The 18,036-nt window shown below is 48.7% G+C and overlaps 1 protein-coding gene across 2 annotated transcripts; it reads right to left on the bottom strand.

Moving 5' to 3' along the window:
• Window positions 1-1,186: 1,186 nt before the first annotated feature.
• LOC131585084 (DEP domain-containing mTOR-interacting protein-like) lies at window positions 1,187-16,864 on the bottom strand. 2 transcript variants are annotated; one of them, XM_058850783.1, is made up of 9 exons: window positions 16,607-16,864; window positions 10,549-10,727; window positions 7,417-7,540; window positions 6,037-6,215; window positions 5,264-5,449; window positions 4,763-4,903; window positions 4,410-4,480; window positions 2,645-2,749; window positions 1,187-1,480 (listed from the first exon to the last, which is right to left on the bottom strand). In XM_058850783.1, exons 1-9 carry the CDS (start codon window positions 16,690-16,692, stop codon window positions 1,355-1,357), a joined length of 1,197 nt encoding a protein of 398 aa, XP_058706766.1. In that variant the 5' UTR covers window positions 16,693-16,864; the 3' UTR covers window positions 1,187-1,354. The 2 variants fall into 2 exon arrangements, with proteins under 2 accessions (XP_058706766.1, XP_058706764.1); XM_058850781.1 differs by having other exon boundaries at window positions 16,633-16,772.
• Between the last annotated feature and the right edge of the window lie 1,172 nt (window positions 16,865-18,036).

The following is an 18,036-nucleotide window of genomic DNA, read 5'->3' as shown; positions in this document are numbered from 1 at the left end:
AACGACTGAGTTTATTGACAAACAGCTGAGGAGATGGTCTGGTTCCACTTAGGGGCTGGAAGGACCCCAATTATCAATGCAAACATCTTGCCTGGGATCTGTTCCAGGAATTCTGTGCTCCATTACCTCAGCGCCAGCACTGGGGGGAGCAGATCTCCCTTTTTACCAAGGGGAAAAAAGGCAGCCAGCAGTACGGCAACACCTGATACACACCTGACATCAGATTCCCCCAAAAAGTCAACCCCATTTTAACACAAAACAAAATTACTATTTTTGGCCTTTTGGGGTTTTTTTTAAGGCTTGGTTTATGGCCAGAGGAGCTGCCCTGAGGATCCTGCCCTAAGCAGGAGAGCTGGCAATCATCCTGTCTATGCACAGCACGGCAGGCTAATCACAAACAGGATGCTCTGTGAACTGGAAATAAGGAAACCTCCCTAAAATCTTGTTATTACCTGTTTTTCTATATTTAGTTCACTTTCAGGGTACTTTGCAAGGCATATTTTTCACTGGCTGCAAATATAGCTGTCCTGAAAGCAGCAGGGGACAGAGGGCTGGATTTTGGTGGCTTTCACTCATTTTTGTGCCTTCCCAGAGCCAGATTCAGACTAGGATGCATTCCCTTTTGGGCACTCTGGTTTTGGTCCCTCCTTTACCACCACCCCCCATTAGGCTGGTAGCAGCCTATGATGTTGGGGATCTCTGCCTGCCTCCTTGCTGAGGTGAAGCTGATTAATGAAATTAAGCATTATTAAAGGTTGGGAGCACAAAAAGCACAATCATGATAATGTCACCTTTTCAAGAAACAGCTGGGAACAGCAAACAGCCCTGGCTGTGAGCCTGGCTATGCCAGGAGGGTAGCAGGAGCCTTAGACTTTACAAGGAACACACATTCCTGTATTCATTTCCTTATTTTCTTGACAGAGCCGGTGGCACAGCTTATGGGGCCATCTGGAGAGCACATTGTGTTCTCAGAAGAGTGCACAGACAGCTCAGGGCAGCTCAGACAGACCCACTTGGTATAAACTCCTTGCTGCTTACCAGCTTTGCCACCTGCCTCACAGCTTGGCTGGTGAAGGGCTTGCTCTAAGGTGGGGTTCATTAAGTGCTGAGTTCTCACGCTGGCACTAAAAAGGAGCTGCAAGAGCTTAGACACTCTAAGAGCAGGTAGAGACAAATATTTCAAGAGCAGAAAAATCCAAGATTTGTCCATCAGAATGTATTTATTTGAAAATACATCAAAATGCCTGGTTAACACATCACAGTGAGCGGTCGAGCTTGGTCCCTCCCCGCAGTCCATCCCTGCCAAGTGGAGAGTCCTGCCTCTTCCAGCAGCAGTGGGATGAGGCTCCTTGGCTCATTCAATGGCTTCCATCACTTCCATCACCAGAGTCCGTGGTCCTGTCATGATGAGGCTGCTGATGGTCTGATAGTCCAGATGCAGAACGTAGACCCCATTCACTGAGAAAACAAACTGGCACACCTGCAAGAGAGGAGGGACAGGTTACCCTCAGTCCCACAGCACCTCCTGCCCAGGACTAACTGGAACCAGGGGCTGTGATGCAAATAACTTGTGTCAAAATCCTGGAAACCCTCAAGCATCACCACCTCTTAGCTACACCAATAATCACAAAGTGCTGCAATCACTGTGTCATAAAAATGGGACCAAAGGGATTTAGGCTGTGAGCTAACAGAGGAAAAAAAGACTCATTTATGAGCAGTGGCTCATTTCACAGATGGAAATGAAGCACAATATTAACATCCAGCAATTTGGTAGCAAATGAGATTAGGTAAGGAGAAATTAACTGGGCTCTTGAGTAAATGAAACAAATTCATCCATCCCCTTCCAATCCTGCCTGAAGCAAACAAGGAGTCACACTCTGCCTCTGAAGAATCCCATTATTTCAAATATTCATGTGACTTTAGACTTATATCAGCTTTTAGAAATTACTCCCTTGCAGCTGGAGTTCCTGTAGGGAACTGGGAACCTCAGCACTTCTTTCATTCATGACTAAGACTTCACACCAAACTCGCATGCCTGGGCCTAAACTGAGTTTCAAGCTCTAAGTTCATTTCTCTTGAGCTGGAAATACTGGAAATTACTTGATGAATCAAATCAAGGCATCAGTTTAATATTATTACAGTTTTTGTGTACATGGAAAACAGCTCCATGCAGAAGTCCATTGCTAATAGCATGGAAACAAAATGCTCAGGAGCTGAGCATTTCAGGAACTGAGAGCAGGTGATTCAGGACAAAACTCTGTTCCTTCCTTGCTTCCCTGGGGTTATAGAAAGTCACTTGAACTGAGCTGGGAATTCTCTGCTTTGTTTTTAGCAGCTCAAACAGTTTTGACAGTTACAAGGCCTGGCACAGGGATGGCAGAGTTTTTTGAGTTTGAGTTTTAGCTGGCCACGGCTCCTGTGCTGCCTTGGAAAAGGCAAATCCTCCACTCTGCCACCACACACAGGGCACTCTGCCTGCAGAGAGCATCCCTCCCTCCACCTCTCCCAGAGCTCCATGTGCCCATGCCAGCAGTCTGATCCCCAGAGCAGGAGGTGGGAATATCATGGGAGAGGTGTTCAGCTCAAAAAGCTCAAACAGGACACCAATCCCATCTCCTGTTTATCCTCCATGAGTAATAAGTACCTTCATCCCCGCAGCAGCAGCAGGTCCTCCTGGGTCCACTGCCTGGATGTGGCAAGGTCTTCCTCCTCGAACCACAAACCCCCAGCCCACTGCATCCCCCACAATCTGCAAGCACAACAAAAGGGGCTTAAAAACCAAGGAATGGGCTGGAGAGAGGGGATGCCACAGTTCCCAGAGAGACAGAGAGCTCGTGATCCAAACCCGTTATGGGCGGGAGAGAAAGGGCCGTGCACCAAGCGAGAAGCAGAACTGATTAATTGCTCCCTGATTAATTGCAAAGCTGTTTTGTGATTAATTCCCAGTCAGCCCGTGCAGGAAGGAGAATCACAGGCAGCATCAAGCTGAAGGGCAAGGCATGCACCACGAGCAAGCTTGAGAACACCCCCGGAGCACGCACACTTTTCCTTGGCACAGCAGAGCATTTCCTGGCTGGAAGGGGCTGCTCTGGCCTTGCCCCACACTGATGTCAGCCTGCCAGAGCAGATTGCTCTGATACTGCCGCCCTCTGAAGTGACCAAAGGAGAAAAGGAATTCCCAAGGGACTTTGCACATCACCCATATAAATAAATAACAGCAACTGCAGAGCTCAGCAGGAGGAAATGAGCCATGAAAGGCCCAGGCTGGCAGGGTTGAAGGGCAGGGCAAGGGCGTTCAGGAGGAGAATGAGCAGCACGTCCTCAGATGTGCCATGCTAATCACCAGCTTGATTTTTTTTTTTTTTTTTTTGCTCCTTCCCACCACTTTCTACAGCACATTTAATTTGGGAATGTCATCCACCTGATTTCCTGGTGCCAAACCAGCATGGCAAGGCAGCCCTCACGCTTCCTACACTGCTGTCTGTGAGATTGGCCCTTTCAGAGGTGGGCAGTGAAGGGATGGGACACAAAAATAACCAAGTGCAATAGGATCCACAGGGTCTTACAGCTGTCTGGTAACGTTTCCACCCAGCACCCGCCAGCCCTGACTTGACCAGTCAAATTCTTATAACTTTAGAAGTAATTTAAAAAGCAAAACCCCCAAACTCAGATTGTCTGCAGCATCCTGTAGATCTGTCCATGCAAAAAGCCCATCACAAGGAAGGCAGTACTGGCCCTCCCTCATTCGGTGCAGCTCCATGAGATGCTGATGGATCATATCAACACCCCTGATCTGCAGAGGGACCTGAAAGATGCACAAAGCTGTGCATAAAGCCGTGTGACAGAGGGTGAGTGTCACAGTCCCAAGTGTCACAAGACTTACTGGTTCCACAGTTTGCATGCAGCAGGGTGGAACAGAAATCACAGAATATTAGAATGGATTGGATTGGAAAGCACCTTAAAGATCATCTCATTCCACCCCCCTGCCATGAGCAGGGACCTTCCACTGTCCCAGGCTGCTCCAAGCCCTGTCCAACCTGGCCTTGGACACTTCCAGGGATCCAGGGGCAGCCACAGCTTCTCTGGGCACCCTGTGCCAACCTGACCAATGGCAAAAAAACTCCAGAATGGGAGATTTTTTTCTGGCCAAAATTTTTTTTTTTTTTTTTTTTTGCTGATCTACCTCATGGATATACACTAAGTTCTCAGATGGGCTAAGCACATTTCCACCCACAAGAATGTGTGAAGACATTGACCCCTAGAGAGTCACCACCAAAAAGCCACAATGATGTGACACACAGTCAAAGTTTTAGCATAGAGAGGTCAGAGCAGCCAACAGAAAACCACCAAAGAGCAGAAGGGAGCTGGATACTGCTGGATCAGCAATGCCATTCCCAATGGTCACTCACAGTCAGCGTTTTCTTGACATAGGGGGCCCCAGGGGACAGCAGCTCTTCATTGGTGACGGGTCTCTTTAACACTAGAGCAGAAGGTGACAGATTCTATCAGAATCAAGGGGTTTGTCCACTAAAGTGCATAACAAAGCAGCCTGGGGATTACCCTGGGCTGGAAAACAGATGTTAGAACCACAGTTCCTGCACACAGAAACCTCTGTGTTCATCTCAGTGATTTTCCAAACATTTTCAAATCAAGATGCAGAGGTGAGGCTGATGGGTTTGGTGGGCTTGGACCTGGGCTTGAGCCCATGCCCTGAAGGAATAGGTGTCTCCCACATAACAACAGGCAATGCAGAAGCTCAGACCTGATTTGGGGTTGCACTCAGCCACGGGAGGGAATACCAACGTAGGAGGAGCACTGAAGTAGGCGTTGGAGTTTCCAGAGAGGGAAGTGATGCTGCTCCTTCGAACTGCTGAGACAACTTTGATCTCCTTGTTGGTCTGGACTGAAAAAGGCACATAACATTTTTTTCTATGAAAAAACAGAGTAGCTTAAAACAACAAGCTTCCCCCCAAGCCTGACCTACACCTGAAAGGTATGTGTGCACTGAAGAAGGTATTTGAGCTTAGAAAGAGTAAAACCAGCTTCAAAGAAAGATCAAGAGCTGATCTGATGCTAAGCTGAGTTATTTTCCTGGGACAGGGAAGACTAGAGACTGCCACTGCATTGTGACATCCACCACAAACCAGTGGGATGGGTGTTCACTTCATGGGACGCCCTTGGCACCTCTTAAACTCTGCTGGAGTGACACCCTCATCCCTGGGGTCCTCTGGTAATGTAAGCTTGCTTTCACATCCACAGTTACCAGAGAGGAAGCTGGTGTTGCCCGGCTCTGGGTTGAGCTTGCGAAGGCAGAAGGGGCTGTCAGGGCTCTCGGAGAGGGCACGGGAAGAGTTCTCATTGAGTAACTCCGTGAGGCGCCGCCGCCGCCGAAAGTTGATCCAGAAGTGGTAGAGGATGTCACTGTCAAAGAAGTGATGCCGATTGGAGACTAGGAGAGAACAGGGGAGGAGGGAGAGGCTGAGGGGGTGGAAAAATATATAACAAATAGCCTGAGGGACCCTCATGAATTGCTTCTAATGCCCCTGTGCTCTACTGCAGCTTTTCTGCCTGTTTGGGAATGCTGTCTGCAGGGAGGGAGGAACAGCAGGGCCACCCCCCAAGAGCTGCCATCTCCCAGGGGTGCAGTCAGTGTCACAGCCCTCCACCTGCCCCTGTCCCAGGACACTCAGAGGACTCCCTGCCTTCTGAATTGGAACTTTAATTATAGCAGATGGATGTGATCTCCAGCCAAGAGGAGCTAAACATTACATCCTCACGCCCCAGCCCTCCAAACCCAGGGGTGCAGCCCAGCCCTGTGGCCGGTGGCTTTGAAGAACTGAAGAGCAAGAGCTCAGATTTCATCTCAAAGCCTTTGTGGATGGTAAAAGATTGCTCCAGTTTCAAAGGTCACCAGCTCCAAACATAGAACTAAAAGGCTCCATTGCCATCTCCAAGTGGGCACTTGACCAGCACTTGTTGCCCAGCATGAATGGGGATTTGTTCCTCGCTCACCCCTCGCTTTCCAGCCCAACTCACCATGCTGAATGATGCCGTGCTCCAGCAGTGCCCGTCCCAGCTCCACTGCCTCCTGCCTGTTCTCCACTTCTCCCTCCTGAATGAGCCAGTCGATCATCTCAGAGCCCAGGAAAGTCCTCTGGTACTTCACCGAGTTCTCCTCCCTCATCTTCAGGATTGAGTCTTCCACGCTCACCAGCCTGGCACAGAGGTGGGACACGGCTCCGGTGATGCCGAACATCCCTGCCGATCCCCCCGGCAGCTGCAGCCGGCTGGAGCGAGGCCGAGGGGAGCGGGCAAAGCATCGCAGCCAGAACATTCCTGCCGGGGAGCAGCGGGAAGGGAGGGAGGAACACGGAGCCGCAGTCGGGCACCTTTGTAAATCTTCATCACAGCGAGGCAGAAGCTCCAGCAAAACCAGTTGGGCTGTGAGCTCAGCTAAAGATCACAGGGAAAGCCAAGCAAGCGACTGAGCGTGGGTAGCACATGGCAGACAGTCCAAATGCAAGGACAGGGTGGGTTTCGGTCTGCAGGTGCTCCACAGGCAGCGTGTGAGAGCTAAATCCAGTGTCTCCACGAGAGGGTGCAGCCGGCTCAGCCATCACTGCCGGGATGCTCTCCCCAACCCACGGCCACTGCTGAGGATCAAGAGCAAAGCACAAGGGATGCACATCTGGCTGAAGGGCAGGGACACACCCAAAATCACCACCCGCCCGGGTGGAGGACTCTCCTTCAGGACCAGTTTGTGACCCTCCTTGCCAGAGTGGGAGGATGTGAAGATGTGAAGGGGCTGTTAAAGGAAACAGGTCCAGAGAGCGGGGTGGGGTTAAACTCTGGAGAGATGGCTTGGATTTAGAACCAGAAACAATCAACACAAAGAAAACTAAACACTTGGAGGTGGAAGGAGTTTTCTCTACTCTCTGGGAACAACCTTTCCTATTAGGAATTTTGCTAATAGGCTGAGCAAGGGGCAGGGACCCAGGCCCATGAGGGTCCTCAAAGTCCCATACCTTGCTGACTTTGGTGGGACACAAGCCCTAATACAGCTGGTGGAAGCAGCTCATGTGAGGAGGCTGGAAGAGTGCTGGGAATGGCCACTGGATGTGCTCATCCCAGGAACACTCAAACTGCCCTTCCCTGTACCAAATCCCAGACCCTGCACATGGGCTGGAGCCCTTGGAAGCATCCAAGGTTCATAGCAAAGCTCCTGTCCCATCCCCAAGGACGCTGGCTGTCCTGCAGCTGTGGCAGGGCTCAGGAAGCAGCATTTCCCAGGGGGACAGCAGGGATGCAGAGAGGGAAAAGCAGAGCCAGCAGGAGCTGTGGCTCCCAGCTGCAGGGCAGCAGCAGCCAGCACAACCAGCAGGGCACAGCCCCAGTGCCAGGGGAGGACTCACGTACTTCTCATAGAGGCTCTGCCCTCGCATGAACACCTTCACGTCCTTGCTGAGGGGGAAGGTCCCGTCATCCTTGCGGAAGCGGTAGAGCAGCTTGGCATCCTTGTAGTCCGAGTGCTCGTCACAGACTGGAAGAACACAGGGCAGGGATGTCAGTCTGTGATGGACACTCAGGGCTCAGCAGGATGCTGTCTCCAGCCTAAAAGCTGGGAGGGCTTCGTGCCACGTCCTCCCATGTGCCCCTCGTGCCGTGGAACAATCACAGCATCCAAGCCCTCAGAAGTTACCTGCTCATGAATACCTGAAGCTCATGCTGGTGGGAAAGGTCAATCCCAAAGTGCAGACCTTGGCAAAGCTGGACTTGGGGTCGGCATTTTGTTCCAGACATTAAAATATCAATTAAATATTAAAATATTCTTTAGAATAAACAGGTGGTTTTTTTGTGGGGTTTTTTTTTCACTTAATGGTTCATGTTTAGATTTAGAGTAAAAGATGATGAAAAGAATTGCCTCAATCAACTTTTAAGAAATAAAATACAGCCACATGTAAGCAGAGTTAAAGGACAGAGGAAAAAAAAAAACCACACTCCACTCAAACTCCTATAAAATCACTTGTCTGTCAAAAATACTCGTAAGCCAAAAAATAAAAAAATGGCACAAACTTTTCCACATCATTTTGTGCCAACTCTGCGCAACTCATTTGCATGGCAAACTGACCTCAAGAGAAAATTTCATTCAAAGCCAGGTGCAATACAAGTGGAATAATTAAATCTGTATGAAAAGCCTCAGATTCATCTTGGGGATGGCCACACAGACTGTAAATGCACAGTTTTATAGTTCAAGTAACCTTTAGCAGGTAAATATTTGGGATACAGTTGTGAGATAAACCTGCCTGAAACAGACTCCTACACTACAAGTGCAAATAAACTCTCAAAAACCTTAATTAAAGACAAAAAATCCCAGCCCAAAAATTATAGTTCAGCTATTAAAAGTCAGCCTGCCTTCAGCTCCACCTACCTGACACAAGAAGAAATTCAAGTGAAAAGAAACAAACCCAAACAACAGAAAAACAGAATAAAGAGTTTGCCTGGAAAACAAAGGAAATTAGTCAAAGAGAAAAACCACAAATGTTTCCTCACTAAAGTAACATCATCCACTAGAATGAAATTCAAAAGATTCAAGATACTTCTTGTGAAAATTTTAACACTTTTTCGTCCATCTGAGTAGACTGGCAAAACCACATTCCCCTTCAGGTGAGCAGCAAAATGCTAAAACTTGTCAGATTATCTCAGGCTCATCATTCCTGCAGAGCAGCTGTCTCAGATGCAATCAGGACTCTAAAGCCTGTGACTCACCGAGCACGAGGGCAGGATGAGAATGTTGTTTTAACAGTGAAAGTTTGCAGCCTCATAATTCCAAGGAGCAACATTCCAAAGCCATTGCAACCAGGAATAGAACAAAAAAAAAAAAATCCTACAGGACTGTACCCATAGAAAACCAAAGCAGTTTTCCTATTTTAAGACCAATTTCAATGTGTTTCCAGTGTGTAACAGAACCAAAGCTCAAAGCACACCAGACAATCAAGAGGCAGCACGATGATCTTCATGAGATAATTATCTGGATGCCAGGGGAGAAGAGGGCAAACAGTTCAGCCAGACAATTGCCAAGCACCCAGCACTGTGCTGCATTAGCTGACATCCCTCTTTCCACAGGACTAACAAAATTAATGGACACAAGGAAAGTTGGAAAATCAACTTCTGTGTCCTGCCAGGAATTGTCACAGGAGCAGGAAGGACATGTCCTAATAAGCAATCAAAACAGTGCTGGTACCCAGTGCTGCAGAGGTTTAATTAACTAATGGATTTATTTGAAACTGTCAGCTGGAGAGATGGAAAAATAATCAGGTGTAAGTGTTAATGGTTAACTGAGAACTTCCTGCTTCAGCTTTTTGTGATAAAGCCCAGCAGCAGTTTATTTTTATTCAAGGCAGTTTAATGTAAAGGACATTACCCTCAGCAAGTAGCAGATGGCAACAGGGAATGTTTGCATTGCAGTGGTCAAAGGCAGCTATTTCTGGACCCCAGAGAAGCAGGGGGGAGGAGAGGGTTTGGTGTGGTGTGGTCATCATCTGCTCCTGTCTCCTCAGCTACATCCTCGTGTGACAAACCAGCACCAGCCCCAGGCTGCCACAGCTCCTGTCCCAAAGCCCTGGGAGCAGGAAAGCTCAGCCACCGCCCTTCCCACCGATGGCAGAGGTGTCCCAGGGCTGTTTGACAGTCTGGGCCTTTTGGTTTTGGCTGGGCCTGAAAACCACATGGGCAGGAATTGCTTTTTGCCCAGCTGAAGCACAGCTTGTTTCCTCTTGTTGTATCAGGACCAAGGGCTAGACCTTGCTCTACAGCACAGAACTCACTATGTGACCTGAGCTAATTCAAAACTCCTCAAAGTTCCAAAGATGTTTTAAAAAGGAAAAAAAAACCTGAATACTGCTAAGAGCTGGGCTTGAGCATCAAGCTGCTTTTTCTTCATGCTTCCTCTTTCCTTCCTTTTATTATTTTTTTTAATTAGGTTCCACACATGGCAGCACACACTTAAATCCCAAGGGAGGCAGAATTCCTTCAGCTCCAGGTTCACAAGTGCCAGATTAAATTTTCCTTGGAGTAATGTGGACTCCACAGCCCTATTGGTCCCATCATAGGACAACTAAGGAATACTGGGGTCTTATGGTAAGAAATTGAATTTTCCTGCAGATGTGAAGCACATGCTGTAATTCAGCTTCCATTTCTGTGGCATAGACATGAGCCAGACCAGCTGCCATAAAAACATCCACCTGCCTGGGTACAGGAATAAGGGCCAGGTGTTACTGAGCTTGCTTTCAAAGAGGAGACACTTTAGACATCATTTTACCAGTGCACAGCCCAAGGCCCTTCTCTGCTGGGCAGGGAACTGGCACAAACCAATCCCCCAAACCAGCACAGCCTCCCACAGATCCAGCCCCATGCAGCCTCTCCAGGAGCCCTCAGCCATGGCAGGGCGGCACACGGGGGCCTGGGCACGCTCCTGCCTGCTGGGTTGAGGGCCACAGGGGCAGAGCAGACACACAGCCCCGTCCTGGGGGTGGCAGGACACCCACACACCGTGGTGGATGATGTAGTGATCCATCAGCTTCTGCATCAGGCGGATGGCGGTCTCGCGGTCGGGCGCTTCCTTGTGGTCGATGAGCCAGTCCGTGAGCTCCTTGGCCACGAAGCAGTTGGGGTACGTCCGCAGGTGGTAGCGCCTGTCCTTGATCAGCTTCCCATCGTGCAGCCGGAGCCTGGCGGGAGAGGCAGCCACTGAGCACAGCTGGCAGCTCAGGGGGGTTTGGGTCTGATGGCCAACATCTGCCCAGCCTGGAGACACCACCCTGGATGTGCAGGGACTGATCAATTCAACCAAACCCCTTGACATTGCCACACTGCATCAGTCAATCCCAATCAGTCAATCCCAATCAGTCAATCCCAAGGAGCTCCTCCACTGCCCCTTTCTCTCCTCCTGCCGCCACTCGGGCTGCCTGAGCAGCTTTAGTGTGACCCACACGTGTCCCTTCATTCTAAACAAGCTTCTAAAACACACAGCAGCCAACCAAATAGGGTGAACAGGAAACAAAACCCTGAAAAAACCAGCAGTGAGTGTATTTGTTATCTTGGCACGATTCTGTGTCTGGTTCTCCTTCCCCACGGCCACAAAAGCAGGAATAAAGGACAGGGCCTTACTCATAACTCCAGGTGGGAGCAGTAACAGGAGCCCTCCTTTCTTCTGTCCAAGCAAAGAGTGCCAGGTGGATGCCAGCACTACCTAATCCACGTACCCACCAACCACAGCAGCGGTGCACAAGAGCCCTGATGTTTTCTGGTTCCAGCTGGGACTGACCGGACAGAGTTTACCCAAACAATGACCCTCCTACCCCCAGAGCCCGCTGCCACGGCTGCGCTGCAGCTCCGATGTTCGGGGAAGGTTACTCAGGTGAGCTTTGACTTTCAAAAGAACCTTAACAACTGAGAGAGGCACAGAGTTCCTGTGTGCTCCAGCCCAGTTTGGCAGGAGATCTGTCCAGGGGCCAAACTTTTGCCCTGTAGCCATGACCGTTCCCAAAGCACCAGTGCTGGGAAGTGCCCAGCGTGTGCAGCAGGCTCCGAGGGGAGATATTAATTAAACATCTCTCTAACTCCAGGATGGTTTTCGTTTAAAATTATTCATTGCAATTCCCAGCTTTGCCCCCAGCCAGTGAGTTTTACTAAGGCATTAAATGCTGCAGCCTGTCATTATTTCATGCCTCAAGTTCTTTTGTTCTTTTTGGAAAAGTTATGCCTGTTGGACAATACTTTTAGGTACCTCACAAGAAGTTTAAATACCCTAAAAATCTATCAGCTAGTAATGGATTATCCTATATTGTAGGATTTACAAATACTAACTTCCAAAAAGTTTTACCATAGAACACTTTATTAGAGGAATAATTAGTAATTGATTGTTGTAATTAATGCTGTGAAGTTGACAGAAGCTCTCAGACCTTCCTGCTAATTAAAATACTAAAGATTCATGCAGAATCAGCTCCTGGCCTTGCCTTGCACAGACCTCCCTCAAATCCCGAGGTCCATATCCAGCATTTCACTCTTCACCTGGGAGGCTGATTCCCACATGTGACCAGCACTCCTTCTGCAGATGGATTTTACCCAGAAAGAACACTCCACAGACAGCTGCCCTGCTATTTTTAGAGTTTTTGTCTTTTTTCTTCCTTTATTTCATGGTCCACTGTCAAAATGCAACCAGACACAGTCAGCAGTGACTGCAAGCAGAGGCTCCCCACCTGTGGAGGAAGACACAGCCAATTTTTATGTTTTCTCTCCTTCACAGTCACCAAGTGGGAAGGCACTCTAGAGGAATGTTTGGTAAAGATAATAAATGTTTCAAGATTGCTCTATTGCCATCAAGAGTCTATATAAAAATATATATATGTACATATGTTTACACTCACACACAGCCCCTATATATACAATAATACACAGACCATTATCACACAAGGCCTGAATAGAAAGAGAACTGGTTAGGAGAACACTATTTCCCCTATTTTATTCCCTTTATTTAATCATGCTTCAGAATACAGAAAAAAATGCACAGATTTTTGAAGGAGATAAATAAAATTAAAAATAAAATTTAAAAAAATAATAAAAAAAGAAAAAAATGATGAAGCAATGCTGCTGAGGCCTATGATTTAAAAATTAAGAACTTATTCTGAAAATATTCGATTGGGAGCAATTTCCAGGACAGGAATTAAGTGGAATTTCAGCACCTCTGGAGCAGCATCTTGGACCTTTAAGGGCTCTGTTAAGCCTGTGACAAATTTTCCCTCTGTCCTGCAGACTCAGGGCAGCGGAAGAGGCTCAGCTCAAGTGTCCTTGTGGACTTTTCACTTTCCTCTTGTTTACTGTTTCCTGTCAACCCTGAAGAGACAAACTTTGTCCTTCAGCCACAGGATGTCACAGCTCTCATGTGCTGTTACAAAAACAAAGCTGGTGAAACCATGAGTGGGCTCTAACCATGCTTCCAGATAAAAAGAAAATTAAGGAAATATATAATAATGTGCAATATTATGAGTTTTCTAGGTGGCCCTATGTCTCTGTGGACATATTACTTCTTCAAAAGGATTAAAAAAAAAAAACAAAAAAAAAAAAAAACAAAAAAGGCTGAATAAGGTCAGGATAAAACACTTGCTGGAACATGAGAATGGGCTCTTATGAAACACTCCTGGCTTGGCAGGCACAGCCTCCACGTGCGTTTGCTTTGGGTAGGTTGTGTTGGGTAAGCAAATTGTTTCTTTGTCAAGGTCACTACAAAGCCATCATTATTCATCCTGGGTAGCCTTGTTGAAAGGGACGTCCAAACAGATGAGGAATAAACTCTCCCTCACCTCCCATGTAAACAGACCTTGAGCATCTCAAATGACAAGGTGGATCTTTCAAGGAGATTAATTCCAGTCCACATTCCCACAGCAGCTAAATACAAATGAGTGGCCTTGGAAAGATGCATCAGCCAAAAGATCTTTTCTGTTCCTATCTTCACAGGAACAAGCATACAGAAAACAAATAAACCCCCCCCCACCACCACCAAAACAACAAAGTGCTCACTAAAAGGCAGCAACAGACACAGGAGCATTTCTGCAAAGCAGCTGCTGCTGGAGAGGCACGTTCAGGCAAAAGAGCTGCTGCAAACACACTCAGCAAACCCCAGTTTGCATCACCCCCAGTCTGAAAAAGCACCAGTACATCTGGGGACAAGGGAGGGCTTTGACTGCCCAAAGTGGTACTGAGATACCTTTGATTTTCCCTGTATTTAAATAAAAGTATAGGAATTTCATTGGGAAAAAAGTATAGGAAGACTAAAATCTAAAAAAAAAAATCACAGTAAGCACAAGTCCACTTCCCAGTCCTCCCTTTCACCAGCGCTAGAAATTTAATAATTAGCTTTTTAAGGTCATTCTGACCATGAAGTTTCATCTTTGAATAATGTTCCCTGCTAGATCAAGCAGTGCCCCATGATTCCTCAAGGAAGTCATGCTCACCACAAGAGACCCAAGTCCAACAGAGAACCACCAAACCTCCTGCAGACAAATGACTTTTGGGCAGGAATGAAAATGTTGGCACATTCAGCCACACACCTTTAGTGAGCTCAGTTTCCAGAGCAGCAAGATACGAATGCTTTATTTAACAGCATTGCAGTTTGAGTCTCCAAATAAAACACTCCTCAGCTCTGCAAGCTTTGTACAGCGGCAGAAATTGCAATTTTATTCTTTGTAGGAAAAAAGCTTCCTTCTCCTCTCACTTTTTCTGTGCAAGACATAAATTTACTGAGTATATTTTATGTTTAGGAGTGATTAATGCAGCTTAACAGAGCTATTAGAGCACAGCTGCTTCTCCTGACCATGGGAATACCCAGATGAGAGTGCACCAGGGCTTGTCCATACTTGAGGAACTCCGATTACAGCAGGGTGTGAATGCAAAGCGAGGAAGCTGTTCCAGAGCCTCTCTGTGTAGATAAGCCATTTGTTGCAATTAGAAGTGACTAATTTGGCCTCTCATACAGAATGCCACCCAGGAATACACGACGCCTAGTAAAACCGATACGATTTTCATGCAAGTTCATATGCCTGACACAAGAGGAATGACAGCAGATATGAGGAAGGAGCCTGAGCCAGCAGCTCTGTCAGACTCAAGGCCAAACCATCAGTGAAAATTTTATTTTTGTCATTCTAGGGGAGACTCAAAATATAAAATTCTTTTTCCTCCTCCCTGGACCAGGCAGCTGTTGAAGCAGAGGGACCCTGGCAGACAGGCAAACCCAAACCACACTGGCCAATCTCCCTCTGATTCCTTCAGCTCCACTTCATTCCCAGCCATCCACACGGAGCATTCCACCAGCCCTCACTTGTGCAGCTATTCCTGGCTGGGAAACACATCCTGACACTGAACAGACTCACCCCTCTGGCCAAACCAAACTCTGAGGCATTTGCAAACTTGCTGGGAAGCCAAAGAACTGTAAAGATGGAGCAAAGGTTTGTTTGATTTAATGTAATAGTGGGGAGGCAGGGCAGGAAGCGGGGAGCAGGGAAAAACAAATGTTTGATGTTTCATGTGGATACAGCAGTGTTATTTGCTGATGGAGGTTTACTGAGTCAGGGCAGCTGCAAGGCTCCTTTCCATGCCTCTGTACTCCACATCTGGGGAAAAGCAGGGCTGGACGTTTAGCCCTGTCCATTTGCTGCTGTCTGACACATCACCCAGCCTCTCTGCCTCAGTTTCCCCATTGCTCTCCACCAGCTATCCAGGTGCCAGGAAGATCCACACCACTAACTCCTTACCTGGCAGGCTGTGAGATCCCAAAACACACAAGAGAAATTCAAACTCTCTGTGTTCTGCCTCACTGCATTCTCCTTCCAGCCAGAGGTTCAGTGGAAAGAGCAGCCAGGCTGGTGTCCTTCCCCTCATCCTCCTCCCCAGGTTTTACACCAGCAGCTCCTTCCCATCCTTCTGCACTGGGAACACTGGGAACAGCCTCCTGCCCAGACCAAAGCAGAAGGATCCAACTGCTGTGTGCCCAGCCCCAGCAGAAGGACCCTCCTCTCCCTCACTGTGAACTCTCAGATTTTGGGAGCTCCCTAAACCAGGAAATTTCAAGGCACTGCAGTTATGGGGGAAAAAAGAAAAAAAAAAAAAGAAAAAAAGAAAAAAAAAATATGTATGTTCCCAAAACTACATAAACTTTGGAGTTTTTATTAATTTTATCCCAGTGTGCAGTGAACTGGAGGAGTTCTGTTCACTAACAAATTTACTGAATCCCCTTCTCGTGCTTGCAGTCCCCAAATGGTCCAGGGTCTGACCTGCTCCTGTCCTGCAACAGGTACAGGGAAGTCACATCACCCCCCACATTATCGAGGATATATTTCCTATTTTCCACCCACATTTCAAAACAAACCAGAATGGCTGCAGATACAAACAGTCAAACTGCTCAAGAGATAAAAAACCCCCACAGTCAGATGCGTGGAAGCAAGGAGGGGGTTCTGACCCCAGATACTCAAGGAACACATTTCTCAGCCATATATTGCATAGGAGAATGGATTTTTGTCTTCAGAGGAAGAAAACCCTCAGAAGCTGCTGAAGAACTGGGACTACAAACCAGCAGAAGTTCCCAAGTGAGACTTTCAGGAAAGGGAAGCTCCAGTTCAGGCACACAGCACCCATGGAATGCCCTTCCAAGTCATCCCAAAAATCTGAGCATCCCCAGAAATGCTGCAGCCCTCATCCAGCAGGGGATCAGGGACCTTGTGGGGGCTGCTCAGTGCCACCACATCACTCTCGGTGCTTCGGGGAAGGTGGAAAGGGGAAAAAAAAATCTGTTGCCACCTACAGTCACCCAGCAGTCCCCTGGTACCTGGGGGTGAAAGGTGGGAACTCCAGAGAGGAGCAGCAGGACAAGGTATGACAGAAAGGGACCTGGTTCAGCACTGTTTGGTGGGTGAAGGAAGGATCAGCAGGTACTGGAGAGCACCCGGGGGAAGAGCTTGCTCAAGGATAAAGCTCTGAGCCTGCCGCTAACGGGATACAGCCCAGAGCCCCGGGAACAGCCCAGCCCCGGGCTGCAGGAGGGCCCGGGACCTCCTACCTCAGCTGCTCTCCAGCAATCATCACCTCAGCCCTGTAGTGGTGCTCCGTGGCTTTCTTCTTCAGGCTGCTGCTCAGGCTGTCCATGCCGGGCTGGCGATGCTGCCATGGGATGCGGCTCGGGAAGATGCTGCTCCCGCCGCTGGCCCGGGCCAGGTGAGGCAGCCCGGAGCTGCTGACTCCAGCTCCACGCCTCTCCTGCCCTCCCGCAGGCTCCGGAGGAGGAGCCTGCTGCAATCCGAGCCTGCAGCTCACCCTCTGCCCGCGGCTGGGAGCCGGGACAGCGCCGGGATGCTCCCAGCAGGCTGGGGACACTGTCCCCTCTGCCGGGGGATGGCTCTGGCAGGCCGGAGGATGAGCCGCAGGATGGACAAAGCAGTTCCTTCCTCACGCTGTAACTTTCCTCAGGGGTTCAAGATGTGCCATTCCCAAACGCAAGCCGCGTGCCTTGTTCCCGTCTTTCTCCCTCTGCCTTTCCACAGGTTGGGATGCATCCAACACCGTGGCCAGCACTTGCTAAAAAGGGGATCAGAGCAGCTTGAGCCCTCCCTCTGTGCAGCAGCCACCGCAGAGGTCGGGTGGAGAAGCACAGGCTGTGAAAAGCAGGATCTGGCACTGGTGAGTCTGGAGCTCTGCTGGTGCCAAGCTGACACTGATACCACCTCTAAAATCTGCCTCCAGGCACTGGCACCTGCCTCAGCTACCACTCATCATTCCCGTTATTTGAGGAACTTGCTGCAAGGCCAGAGCTGACCTGAAAGTGATGGTGACCAGCAAAGAAAATGGCAGAGGAACTGGGATGTGGAGGGGGCTAATTACATCCATCACTAGTGCCAGATTCCTGTGCAATCATACTTCCATCAGTGAAGTCAGGAGTGAAAAATATTGCCTGGCACAGAGGACCAAACCTCAGAAACACAAATCTTACCAAAAGAGAGTGGAGAATCTTCAGGTGTGAGGGCAGGGAAGGAAATTCTATCAGCTAAGAAGGTTCTCCTTCAATTTAAAGTCTAATAAACTAAATACTCTCTTTAATTAGCTCCTGTATAGCAGTAATTCATCAGCAGGCAGTGAATTTGCCGTCGTCTCAGCACAGACTTCCAGGCTGACATTTCCCCCATCCCATAAATGCTGCTAAATGCAGCCTGGGTTGGGGATTCAGGGTACACAGCATGGAGGGGCCAGGGCCAGAGGGAACAGGAGACACAGGCTAAAGGCACCACTGGAGCTGGAGGCACGCTGGTTTTCTTCTGGCTCTCTGCTGGTGGAGGAGCAGCAGAGGCAACAAACTTGGGGCTGGACAAACCTCGCTGCCAGTGCTCCCATCCAAGGCAAACAGCTGGGGAGCAGCAGGATGGGCTGTGCCAACAAGGCTGGCTCTGTCCAGGCTCTCCTGGAGCTGCTCTGTCCCGTGTCCTCTGTTTGAGCCGG

Source organism: Poecile atricapillus, chromosome 15 (genome assembly GCF_030490865.1).
Source record: "Poecile atricapillus isolate bPoeAtr1 chromosome 15, bPoeAtr1.hap1, whole genome shotgun sequence".
Classification (NCBI taxonomy): Eukaryota; Metazoa; Chordata; class Aves; order Passeriformes; family Paridae; genus Poecile; species Poecile atricapillus.
The sequence above is the reverse complement of the archived record's forward strand: the minus strand, read 5'-3'. Positions and strand labels throughout refer to the sequence as shown.